The sequence below is a fragment of the Schistocerca gregaria genome, chromosome 5 (genome assembly GCF_023897955.1).
Source record: "Schistocerca gregaria isolate iqSchGreg1 chromosome 5, iqSchGreg1.2, whole genome shotgun sequence".
Classification (NCBI taxonomy): Eukaryota; Metazoa; Arthropoda; class Insecta; order Orthoptera; family Acrididae; genus Schistocerca; species Schistocerca gregaria.
In genome coordinates this window covers 311,834,636-311,847,116 of record NC_064924.1, presented here as the reverse complement: position 1 = coordinate 311,847,116, position 12,481 = coordinate 311,834,636, and the positions used below count along the sequence as shown (strand labels likewise).

General features: G+C 38.0%; 1 protein-coding gene across 1 annotated transcript in view; it reads right to left on the bottom strand.

Annotated features, from left to right (window-relative positions):
* The window catches only part of LOC126271988 (non-lysosomal glucosylceramidase), a 243,901-nt gene that overhangs the window by 58,211 nt on the left and 173,209 nt on the right, over positions 1 to 12,481 (bottom strand). The window contains exon 12 of the mRNA XM_049974464.1: positions 11,418 to 11,676. Within this exon, the coding sequence (XP_049830421.1) occupies positions 11,418 to 11,676 (259 nt within the window). The remainder of the gene's footprint in view (positions 1 to 11,417; positions 11,677 to 12,481) is intronic.

Here is a 12,481-nt window from a genome sequence, read left to right as displayed (position 1 = left end):
AATGAGGATAATGGAATTGGTCGAATTAAGTCACGTGATGCTGAGGGAATTATATTAGAAAATGAGATGCTTAAAGAAGTAAAGGAGTTTTTTTATTTGAGGAGCAAAATAACTGATGACGGTCGAAGTAGAGAGGATATAAAATGTAGACTGGCAATGGCAAGGAAAGTGTTTCTAAAGAAGAGAAATTTGTTAACATCGAGTATAAATTTAAGTGTCAGGAAGTCTTTTCTGAAAGTATTTGTATGGGGTGTAGCCATGTATGGAGGAGTGAAACATGGACAATAACTAGTTTGGACAAGAAGAGAAAAGAAGCTTTCGAAATGTGGTGCTACAGAAGAATGCTGAAGATTAGATGGGTAGATCGTATAACTAATGAGGAGGTATTGAATAGGATTGGGGAGAAGAGAAGTTTGTGGCACAACTTGACTAGAAGAAGGGATCGGTTGGTAGGACATGTTCCGAGGCATCAAGGGATCACCAATTTAGTATTGGAGGGCAGCATGGAGGGTAAAAATTGTAGAGTGAGACCAAGAGATGAGTACACTAAGCAGATTCAGAAGGATGTAGATTGCAGTAGGTACTGGGAAATGAAGAAGCTTGCACAGGATAGAGTAGCATGGAGAGCTGCATCAAACCAGTCTCAGGACTGAAGACCACAACAACAACATCCGTTTGACTTATGGCAGCGCCATCTAGCAGGCCAACCATAGCGTTATCTGGTTTCCCCCCTTCAAGCTAGAAAAGTTTAGTTCTTAGCAGTTTTTTCCTTTGATGCTAATTTCGTGAGATATTTGGGCCGGTCATGATCAATGGAACACCGTGTGTATTATGTGACCCTCTGCATTGTGTTCTTGCAACACACATTTCCCTCTGGTGTCTACTCATTATTGATGATATTAATTTTATCTTAGTTCCTTTTTATACTAACTGGGGAGTAGGCTAAGCCCAGACCACTAACCAAATATTTTAAGTTTTTCTATACTATCTACAAATAGAACAATATCACCAGCAAATCAGATTTATTTTTCTAGGACAGCTGAAAATAGTTTTTGAGATACACAGTCACGTTGTTTTACATATTTTGCAATGGGAAATTCATTGATTTCTTCAGCAACCCTCTCAAAACACTCTGGAGGTTTTGTTTATATTATGTAAGATTTAAATATAGCCCTTTTCTACTCATGGTTCTGTTAGAGCCTCAAACAAAGATGGATGACTGATGAAGTAAATGTCTTTTCAAAATCTGTAGAGGTGAGGCAATGAGGTAGGTTGTACTCATTTTTCTACTAAGCATTTCATGTAGAGTGAGGATAAAGTCAGTTGTACTAAAATCTGTGTGAAGCCCATCTTGCTCAGCAGATAGAGCCAGGTCACGTTTAGTGCTCATTCTAATACTCAAAATATGGACAGAAGGCCGATATGGCAACAATTCTTTATATTGTTAATACTACCTTCTATTTTGGCTTTATTCTAATTGCCTAGTAACATTCCATTCAGAAAACAACTTTAAAATCTCTTAGTTAAATTCTTTGAAACATCAACTGAGAGGTCATTACTACCTGGAGCAGTTCTTTGTTTGCATCTCGGCCACAACTGACTTCTGAGGTAAATATTTCTGGGATTTGGGAGACAGAAGCATCCAATTCATCTCAGTTTAAGGTATCCTCACTGATTTTACTGTACAGGTTTCTATAAAGAGTTTCAATCCAGTCAAGTATTTCTTCTTTATCCACAATTCAGATTTTATTTATATGTAACACCATTAGCTGATTCTTTCCATTTATGGCCACCTCTAAACCAGATTTATATTCAAGACTGGCTTTCAGCATATCATCTTCATACGTTTTAATGTCTTGTTTCAGGCTTTTTCTGAGAGCCTTGCTTACTTCCATATATTCTGTTGCATCTTTTCTCTTTCTAATTTCATTTTTCATCACTTGTCCATCAAACTTACCACTTTATTTGTCAACTTCTTTGGTTAGTTCTGAGATTTGCACAAGCTATCTATTTCTTCAGCTTGTGATTAGTACCTTTGTTACTTCATCTGCTTTACATTATTTTAATTTTACTTTCCTGAAATTCCTTTTTCTGCTGTTCAAGACATTCAAGGGTTAAAAATTTTTCTTTTTCCCTTCATTAGTTTCAATCTTACACCTCTTGCATTCACTTCAAATATTGCTCATATTAACTGATGTTCAGTGTTTGTGTTGACCCTGTTTATCACAGACACATCTTTAATATTTTAAAGTCTGCTGATCAGAACATTGTCCCTCAAATCTGCTTGGAACCAGAATGTTTCTTGAAGAACAGATTCATAACAGGTGTTTTCATGCATTCTACAAATTGAACCGATCTCTCATCACTCTCAATAGTTTCAACTATTTTGAATTTGCCAGTAACTGAATGACCTTCATTGTATGGTCTACCTTCGGCCTTAATTCACCAATTATAAAGTTACAAAAACAGTATCTTCCTCTTTCAGGCACTTATAGAAGGATCTCTTCATCAGAATGGCTAGAAGTGGATGCATAGGTTTTAACTATTTGGATTTTATACTTTCCTGATGTTGTTGAGACCAAATATGCAATTCTTTTTTAAGTTCCTTTCAATACTTCTTTCTTGTCTACAATGATTGTGTCTACCAAAAATTTGACTCCATTTATTTTTCCATTTGGTTCACTACACCAACAGAGGAGATTTCCTGAATTCAGGTGAAGGCAGTTTTCACCTTCACAGCATACTTCTCTTAAACCACCAATGTTCCAGTTTATTTTCTCTAAATCCTCTTCCATTTTCATTAACCTATCATTTCTCACTAGTGAACAACAATTGTATGTACAGACCTGAAAACAATGCTTCTCTCATTTTTTGGAATTAGGATTTCTTGACGCTAAAGCAACTCTCATCCAGAGATCCGAATGCGAGGCAAATACAATTTGAGAACATTTTACCTCACTGTCACACATCATGATCCAAAGTTGAGAATTATAATCATCACACATTTCAATGATAGCACTGATCGCAAAATTCTACCAGATGGCTTCCTCTTTCATTTCTTACCCCCAATCCATATTCACCTACTACGTTTCCTTCTCTCCCTTTTCCTACTCTCAAATTCCAGTCACCCATGACTATTAAATTTTCGTCTCCCTTCACTACCTGAATAATTTCTTTTATCTCATCATACATTTCATCTATTTCTTCATCATCTGCAGAGCTAGTAGGCGTGGGCTTCGTGTCTATCTTGGCCGCAATAATGCGTTCACTATGCTGTTTATAGTAGCTTACCCACACTCCTATTTTTTTATTCATTATTAAAACTACTCCTGCATTACCCCTATTTGATTTTGTATTTATAACCCTGTATTCACCTGACCAAAAGTCTTGTTCCTCCTGCCACCGAACTTTACTAATTCCCCCTATATCTAACTTTAACCTATCCATTCCCCTTTTTAAATTTTCTAACCTAACTGCCTGATTAAGGGATCTGACATTCCACGCTCCGATCCGTAGAACGCCAGTTTTCTTTCTCCTGATAACGACGTCCTCTTGAGTAGTCCCCGCCCGGAGATCTGAATGGGGGACCATTTTACCTCCGGAATATTTTACCCAAGAGGACGCCATCATCATTAAACCATACAGTAAAGCTGCATGCCCTCAGGAAAAATTATGGCTGTAGTTTCCCCTTGCTTTCAGCCGTTTGCAGTACCAGCACAGCAAGGCCGTTTTGGTTATTGTTACAGGACCAGATCAGTCAATCATCCAGACTGTTGCCCCTGCAACTACTGAAAAGGCTGCTGCCCCTCATCAGGAACCACACGTCTGTCTGGCCTTTGAACAGATACCCCTCCGTTGTGGTTGCACCTATGGTATGGCCATCTGTATCGCTGAGGCACGCAAGCCTCCCCACCAATGTCAAGGTCCATGGTTCATAAGTGCAGCATGCAAAAAAGGCATTTTCTTTGAAACAACTGCAATTTATTGTTTGGGTGTTCGTTTTGGTTACACTGATTGCTCTCATGCCATTAATTTGGCTACAGAACAGGTCAATTAAAAGTCACAGCTAATTAAAATTAGTACAATAAATGAAACACTGTATGCTAATCAGCATAATTCCCTATAATTATCCACCACAATGGAAAACACCACATGTTGACTTCCCTGTAAATTAACTAAAACTAGTTATCTTCCAAAATAATTAAACCTGAATTTCAGAGTCACTGCCACTTTCCATCATAACCACTGTCAGATTATGAACTTGGGCTATGAGTACATACCTTTGATACCTAAATTTTTCTACATTATATGATATATAGAACTAACAAATTAACACAATCTCTCTCTCTCTCTCTCTCTCTCTCTCTCTCACACACACACACACACACACACACACACACACACACACACACACACACTCCACTGACTTCTTTGGGTCATGATGACCCTGTGCCGTTCTCATTATTTGCCTCCAGTTCTGGCTGTGTTGTGCTGCTTCCTCCCATTGAGTGATACCCAGCACTTTGCAATCACTTTATGTTGCAATCTGTTTCTTGGTCTTCCAGGAGGTCTTCTATCTTCTTATCATATACCTGATGGACTATTCTGACAATGTGACCTGTACATTGCAAAAGCCTGACTTTCACAATGTTCACTACCAAGGTTTGGTTGGCCAGTTTAACTGGTTCTTAACTGGATATCAAAACCCATCTTTGTGTTGCTTGGTTAAATGTTAGCCCAAAGATTTTGCTGTAGACTTTACTTTCGAAGACAGAGAGATGGTGCTCTTCTTTTTTGGTCATGTTCTGGCAGAGGTAGCCTGATGACTGTGGTGTAGAGTTACAGCTTAGTTTTCCTGGTAAAGATTTTGGAGGATACGAGTTTTGGAAGGAAAGTAAACCACCTTTGTACTCTGTAGTCTACTTTGCAATTTGACTTGTTTTCTTGAACAGAATTTTAATTAAACCAATGTTATATCCTATTATAACTGTCATCTACAAAGGCCAGTATATTTGACTGTTTTTTCATGACATTTCCATTTGTTGCTTGTTTGGTTTCTCTTATCAAAATTTCCATGGCAAGGTTGAAGATAGGTGGGGATGGAGCATCATCTTGCTTCAATCCAGTTCTGTTCTCAAAACATCTCATATTGAGCCACATTATGTCACCCTGCTTACCACCTTCATACACATTTTGACCAACCTGATGAGTTTGTTGAGGATTCCGTATTCTGCCATGATTTCCTGAGCACCTTCTGGAAATCTATGAACAGGTAATGGATACTCTTGTTGTATTCCCATATTATTCACTGATGGTCTTGATGTAGAATATACTATCTACTGTTGATCTATTTCTCCAAAAACCATTCTGGTACTCCCCTAACATATCCTCAGTACAGGGCTTCAGTCTTTACAGTGTCATATGTGACAGTACTTTGCATGCTGTGACTAGTAGGGATAGTCCTCTGTGATTTCTGCAGTTTTGTTCGTCTTCTTTTCTGCAGTTTCATTTATCTCATTTCTTATATACAGGGACAAAGATTGATTCCCTCCATACATCTGGTATATTTTCATCTTGCCAGATTTTAAGAATAAGGTTAAACAATTTCTTTTGAAATTTATGACCAGTGCGTTTGTTGGCACTCTGGTACACAGTAATATCGCTGAGGGCACTCCTATATCTGTTTGAGATTTGGTTTGCTGTCTTTCCATTGCCGAATATGATGTATCTTTGTGCATATCATTGTGTGGAAAGATTGTACTTCTGACATTCATGCTTTCTGATTCAGCACATCAGATCATTCTTCTGACATTCATGCTTTCTGATTCAGTGAATCCATTATCATTGGGTTCATCATGGACGCTTTCACTGCCTACTGACAGTTGCAAATGTCTCTCTTTGCATACCTTGGCAGTGAAGTCTCCCAGCACTATTTTGATGTTGTGCTGCAATAGGCTGTCATACACATTTTTCAGGTGTTCACAGAAACTGTCTTTTACGGCGTCTTCTTTGTCATAGGTAGGCGCACAAACTAATAAATTAACTCACTAAGTAACAATAAGTAGAAGCTTATCTCACTAGGGGTAAGATAGATACTGCCTACAGGAAAATTAAAGAGACCTTTGGAGAGAAGAGAACCACGTGTATGAATATCAAGAGCTCAGATGGCAGCCCAGTTCTAAGCAAAGAAGGGAAGGCAGAAAGGTGGAAGGAGTATATAGAAGGTTTATATAAGGGCGATGTACTTGAGGACAATATTATGGAAATAGAAGAGGATGTAGATGAAGACGAAATGGGAGATACGATACTGCGTGAAGAGTTTGACAGAGCACTGAAAGACCTGAGTCGAAACAAGGCCCCCGGAGTAGACAACGTTCCATTAGAACTACTGACGGCCTTGGGAGAGCCAGTCATGACAAAACTCTACCAGCTGGTGAGCAAGATGTATGAGACAGGCGAAATACCCTCAGACTTCAAGAAGAATATAATAATTCCAATCCCAAAGAAAGCAGGTGCTGACAGATGTGAAAATTACCGAACTATCAGTTTGGTAAGCCACAGCTGCAAAATACTAACGCGAATTCTTTACAGACGAATGGAAAAACTGGTAGATGCAGACCTCGGGGAGGATCAGTTTGGATTCCGTCGAAATGTTGGAACACGTGAGGCAATACTGACCTTACGACTTATCTTAGAAGAAAGATTAAGAAAAGGCAAACCTACGTTTCTAGCATTTGTAGACTTAGAGAAAGCTTTTGACAATGTTGACTGGAATACTCTTTTTCAAATTCTAAAGGTGGCAGGGGTAAAATACAGGGAGCGAAAGGCTATTTATAATTTGTACAGAAACCAGCTGGCAGTAATAAGAATCGAGGGACATGAAAGGGAAGCAGTGGTTGGGAAATGAGTGAGACAGGGTTGTAGCCTCTCCCCGATGTTATTCAATCTGTATATTGAGCAAGCAGTAAAGGAAACAAAAGAAAAATTTGGAGTAGGTATTAAAATTCATGGAGACGAAGTAAAAACTTTGAGGTTCGCCGATGACATTGTAATTCTGTCAGAGACGGCAAAGGACTTGGAAGAGCAGTTGAACGGAATGGACAGTGTCTTGAAAGGAGGATATAAGATGAACATTAACAAAAGCAAAACGAGGATAATGGAATGTAGTCAAATTAAATCGGGTGATGCTGAGGGAATTAGATTAGGAAATGAGACACTTAAAGTAGTAAAGGAGTTTTGCTATTTAGGAAGTAAAATAACTGATGATGGTCGAAGTAGAGAGGATATAAAATGTAGACTGGCAATGGCAAGGAAAGCATTTCTGAAGAAGAGAAATTTGTTAACATCGAATATAGATTTATGTATCAGGAAGTCGTTTCTGAAAGTATTTGTTTGGAGTGTAGCCATGTATGGAAGTGAAACATGGACGATAACTAGTTTGGACAAGAAGAGAATAGAAGCTTTCGAAATGTGGTGCTACAGAAGAATACTGAAGATAAGGTGGATAGATCACGTAACTAATGAGGAGGTATTGAATAGGATTGGGGAGAAGAGAAGTTTGTGGCACAACTTGACTAGAAGAAGGGATCGGTTGGTAGGACATGTTTTGAGGCATCAAGGGATCACAAATTTAGCATTGGAGGGCAGCGTGGAGGGTAAAAATCGTAGAGGGAGACCGAGAGATGAGTACACTAAGCAGATTCAGAAGGATGTAGGTTGCAGTAGGTACTGGGAGATGAAGCAGCTTGCACAGGATAGAGTAGCATGGAGAGCTGCATCAAACCAGTCTCAGGACTGAAGACAACAACAACAAACAAGTAACAATTCTGTGTAATTTACTATGATCTCCAACATGGCACTTATACTTGTAAACAAAGAGATTCACATTGTGTAGAAGAATAGAGTCCATGTATTTTTCTAAATTTCTGACCATCAACATTTTCGATAAGCCAAAGTCTCATTAGTTCTCATAGTTCATCAAAAACAGTGTACCCATCATAACTGACTTTAAAAACCCTAATGTAATTTCCGAAATACCAGTATATTTTTATGCCCATCTACAACCAGTCCAACATCACCCAAAATAACCAGTCCATGGCTTGAAGGTTGAAAAGTAAGGCTTGTGTCAAGCACACTCACACTCTCACTCTCATGCTCACTATTGACTCATCCGCTACTATGTACAAACACTAAATGAAAATATGGATGTACCAAAAACCATGAAACCCAGGAATTTTAATGTTTAATACTTTTTATTAATTAAGGAACATTTTAACCAAACTTTGCTGTGATTGATAACAAGGGTGGAATGTTATTGTCATCAAAACTAGTGATTCTTGGACTCAGTGAAGTTAATTATGAACTCGATTAACTGGACTATTAAAGTGTAATCTTTTCTCTAACAAATTACTACAGGAAAGGGCTAAGTGGAAACTGTGATGTTTCTGAGTAAATGTCAAGGGTTTTCTTTGTGTGTGTCACAATAGAACAGTTAACTTTGCCACTGCACTAACAAATTTTCATAGTTAATGAACTGATCACTGTTATCAATAACTGATTTAAGTGAAAAATAAATGTATGTGTTAGTGCAAAAGAAATTGTGGTGCTTAGTACATCTTCGAGCAAACACCATCTCACCCACATTTAGACTTTCAGTTTTGCAGTGATAAAGAGTGGTGTTACCCAGGCGAGACTACTACAAGAACCGCATCGTTAGCAGACTTGTGTTTACTACCGTTTTATTTAATAATGTAAATTATCTCACTGGCAGTGTACATTTGTGAACAGATCAAGCACATAACATTAATGAAATTGTTACACAAGAAGAGAAAAAAGTAAAACAATGCTCCAATATAATCGTTACTGAGACCAGCATAGTAAGACAGTTGACACAAACTTAATGAACATGATGCTTTCATTGTTAAGGGCTATGAATGGAATTCCCCTACTGTCCTTTGTAAAGATGATAACATGGCTAATTATCGCAATTTTTTCTCAGCAAGCAACATTACTTAACTGAACCATGATCCAACTGCAAATGGCAGAAAAAATTAATATTCTTAATAGACGTAACTTCTTATATCTAATAAACAAAAAGTTGCATATTAATTCCATTGTTCCCATACTAAGGGCACAACCAAAAATCCACAAACCTAACTTCTCAATCACATCCATTGTCAACTCCAAGAATACAACAGCATGCAAACTTTCCCCAGTATTACATAATATCCTCAAGGAATTTTACATTTTCAAATAAGCATATTCAATTAAAAACACACATGGGCTAACACTTCCCATCAAACACACAAAAGTCCGCGGACAAGCTAGATTCACCTAATCTGACAGTCTAACTCCCAATACGACAACTGAAAGTATTACACAAAATCTTATTAAACACAAAAACTAACCGTGCCTGAGATTTCAGAACTGGGCAACTTATTTGAACTTGCACTGTGCCATAACTATTCCTCATTTAATGGTAAGATCTACCAACAGAAATAAGACTTAGCTAAGGGTTTACTCCGGAATGCTTTGCTAGAGTAACAACATATCAATCTCCTTGCTGACATAGTCAGCAACTGCTTTAAAAAAAAGACATTTTTAATGGTAAAACTAACCTTGCCATACAAATAGTTTGTTACAGCACATATGTTGATTACACTCTACTCTCATGGAACAAAATATGAGGTCGATGAGCTTTTTACAATATTCAGTCCACTCCATAATACAATAATGTTTACAACACAACATGAAAGAAACCGTTCCACACTACACAAAAAGCAGCACACCTTCAAAACATACACAAGTACACTGCACTCAGGCTGATCTCCAACCCCTCTCCCTGCCCCCTGCTTCATCCTCCTCCTCCTCCCCCTCAGCCCCTTACCCCCCCCCCCCTCTACCCCCGCCTAACCCCCCCCCCCTCTACCCACCCCACCTGACACAATTCCAAACCAATATAGTTCACCTACTGAAATGCACCACTGGCATGGAGCATTCAACCAGCGCCTTGTTGGTGCATAGGCTGTGTGCGCATTAATGTATACTTGGTTTTAAAGGGGCTTACTCCAAAAGCTAGCAAATTTTCTTTCTGTTTTGTGTGCGCTCATCAATGACTCAATGCATCTGCTTTTCAGTGAGTGGTCTCCTTTACTCTTAAAGTATTTACATGCTACCAGAACTTTCCTACGAAATTAATCCATTATCTGCTAAGACATAATATCATTTTTAATATTATTTTTTCCTGTAGCAGAAATAATGTCATGATCCATATCTATACTTGTCTGTCTCAATCAGTTTGATTTTATTGTCTTTATATTGCAATTTCCAACATTCTAGTTTCCAAGCACTCCTCTTAACATATTGCAATACTGTCTATTACATAAATATATCTCAAGAGCTTGCTGGTTTTGGTAATGCACCTTTTTTTACCTTTGAAGATACTATTCTGCCCATAGTAAGTACATTAAATTCAGTACTAGTATCTGTCTCAAATAAAACGTTCAGACCAGTCACTATGTTTTATGCTCTTACCACAGAATTCTGTAGTAAAGTTATAGATTGGTCTCACTCTCTGAAATATAAACACAGAGAACTCCAGATTGTCTATGTTAATGTGAACCCAAGACTGCATGGACAATCAAATACCATGGATAATCTGAAATAAATATGTTTTTACAGGAAACTGCTATTTGCTGCACTTTTAAAACACAGTGTAAGTCAGAACTGATGTGAAGCCATCATACAACTGTTATTCAAGCAATATTGAGGATATTCAACCCATTTGTCAGTCATGTGATTATTGCTACAACATGTTTCAGGACAATATTATCCCATTTTCAAGTGCTAAAAGCAAAGAAACCAGATAAAACAATCCCCCTTATACTGACAGACATGTTAGTATTACAGACATCTTGAGTTATACTCTACCTTAAAAAAGAAAACAAAATAAGGTAGGGATAATGCTACCCCGAAACATGTTATGGCAATAATCACACGAGTGACAACTGGGCTGAATATCCTCGATAGTGCTGTATGTCACATCTGAAGGCCCACTGCATTACTTTCATTTTACTCACCAGAAATAATGGATTAGAAATTATCAATCTTTAAATTATAGAAAAAAGATAGGCAAATGAACACACTGGAAATCGATGATGGATATGTTACAAGGGTGGAGCGTTTGCATCATTTTCCTGAAGCTTGACTGGGAAGTGAAGTGTGTATATTTTTTTAAGCGGAGTTGCAGAAAATATATTACTTGTATTCAACTTCTAGTTGGAAATTTTTTTGTCAATATATAGAATAGCAAACACACCGATTTCCATGGCACAGTATGCTAAACAGATGAGTAAGCAAAATACGATGTTACTTGGCACTTTCATGATAAGAAAAAATGACTTCTGCACTGAACTCACCTTGGTCCCTTCATGATCCAGGCATCAAATGTCTGATCAGCAAATCCACTATTTTCAATAAGGCCATCATTATCTTTATCCCACGTCAGTGCCTTATTCATAACTGTTTTTATTTTTGGCCACATAGCTTCAAGATAGTCACAAGAATCAAAAAAGCAGTAGTCACGGTAACACTGGAGAACGAATTTTAGATTCAGATCACGCCATTCCGAGACATCGTGAACGGGATACGAATTTATGGCTAAGAATGGTTCTTCCTCTGCAAATAAAATGAAGTTTAGTATTTAACTAAGTCTTGAACACAAAGTGGGAAAGCAGAATGAACAAAGTTTAATCAAGTATCAATATGCCATTCAAATTACATATGTTTAATATTAACACAAAATAAATAAAAACACACAAGCAAGCGCTACAGAAGCTATCTGATACTTTGTACAAATAAGTAATTTTATTGTGTCCTTTCTCAGAGTAACTTCCACATTGTGTTGCAAAATTTTGTGCTACTTACAATTAACTCATAATATAAAATATATTAATGATGTAAATAAAATAGAAAGAAACTTCCACATGGGAAAAATATATTAAAAACAAAGATTCCAAGACTTACCAAGCGGTAAAACGCCGGTAGAATGGCACAATAAATAAAACACACAAACACACACACAGAATTTCGAGCTTTCGCAACCGGCGGTTGCTTCGTCAGGAAAGAGGGAAGGAGAGGGAACGATGAAAGGATGTGGGTTTTATGGGAGAGGGTAAGGAGTCATTCCAATCCCGAGAGCGGAAAGACTTACCTTAGGGGGAAAAAAGGACAGGTGTACACTCGCACACACACACACATATCCATCCGCACATACACAGACACAAGCAGACATTTGTAAAGGCAAAGAGTTCAGGCACAGATGTCAGTCGAGGCGGAAGTACAGAGGCAAAGAAGTTGTTGAAAGACAGGTGAGGTATGAGCGGCGGCAACTTGAAATTAGCGGAGGTTGAGGCCTGGCGGATATCGAGAAGAGAGGATATATTGAAGGGCAAGTTTCCATCTCCGGAGTTCGGATAGGTTG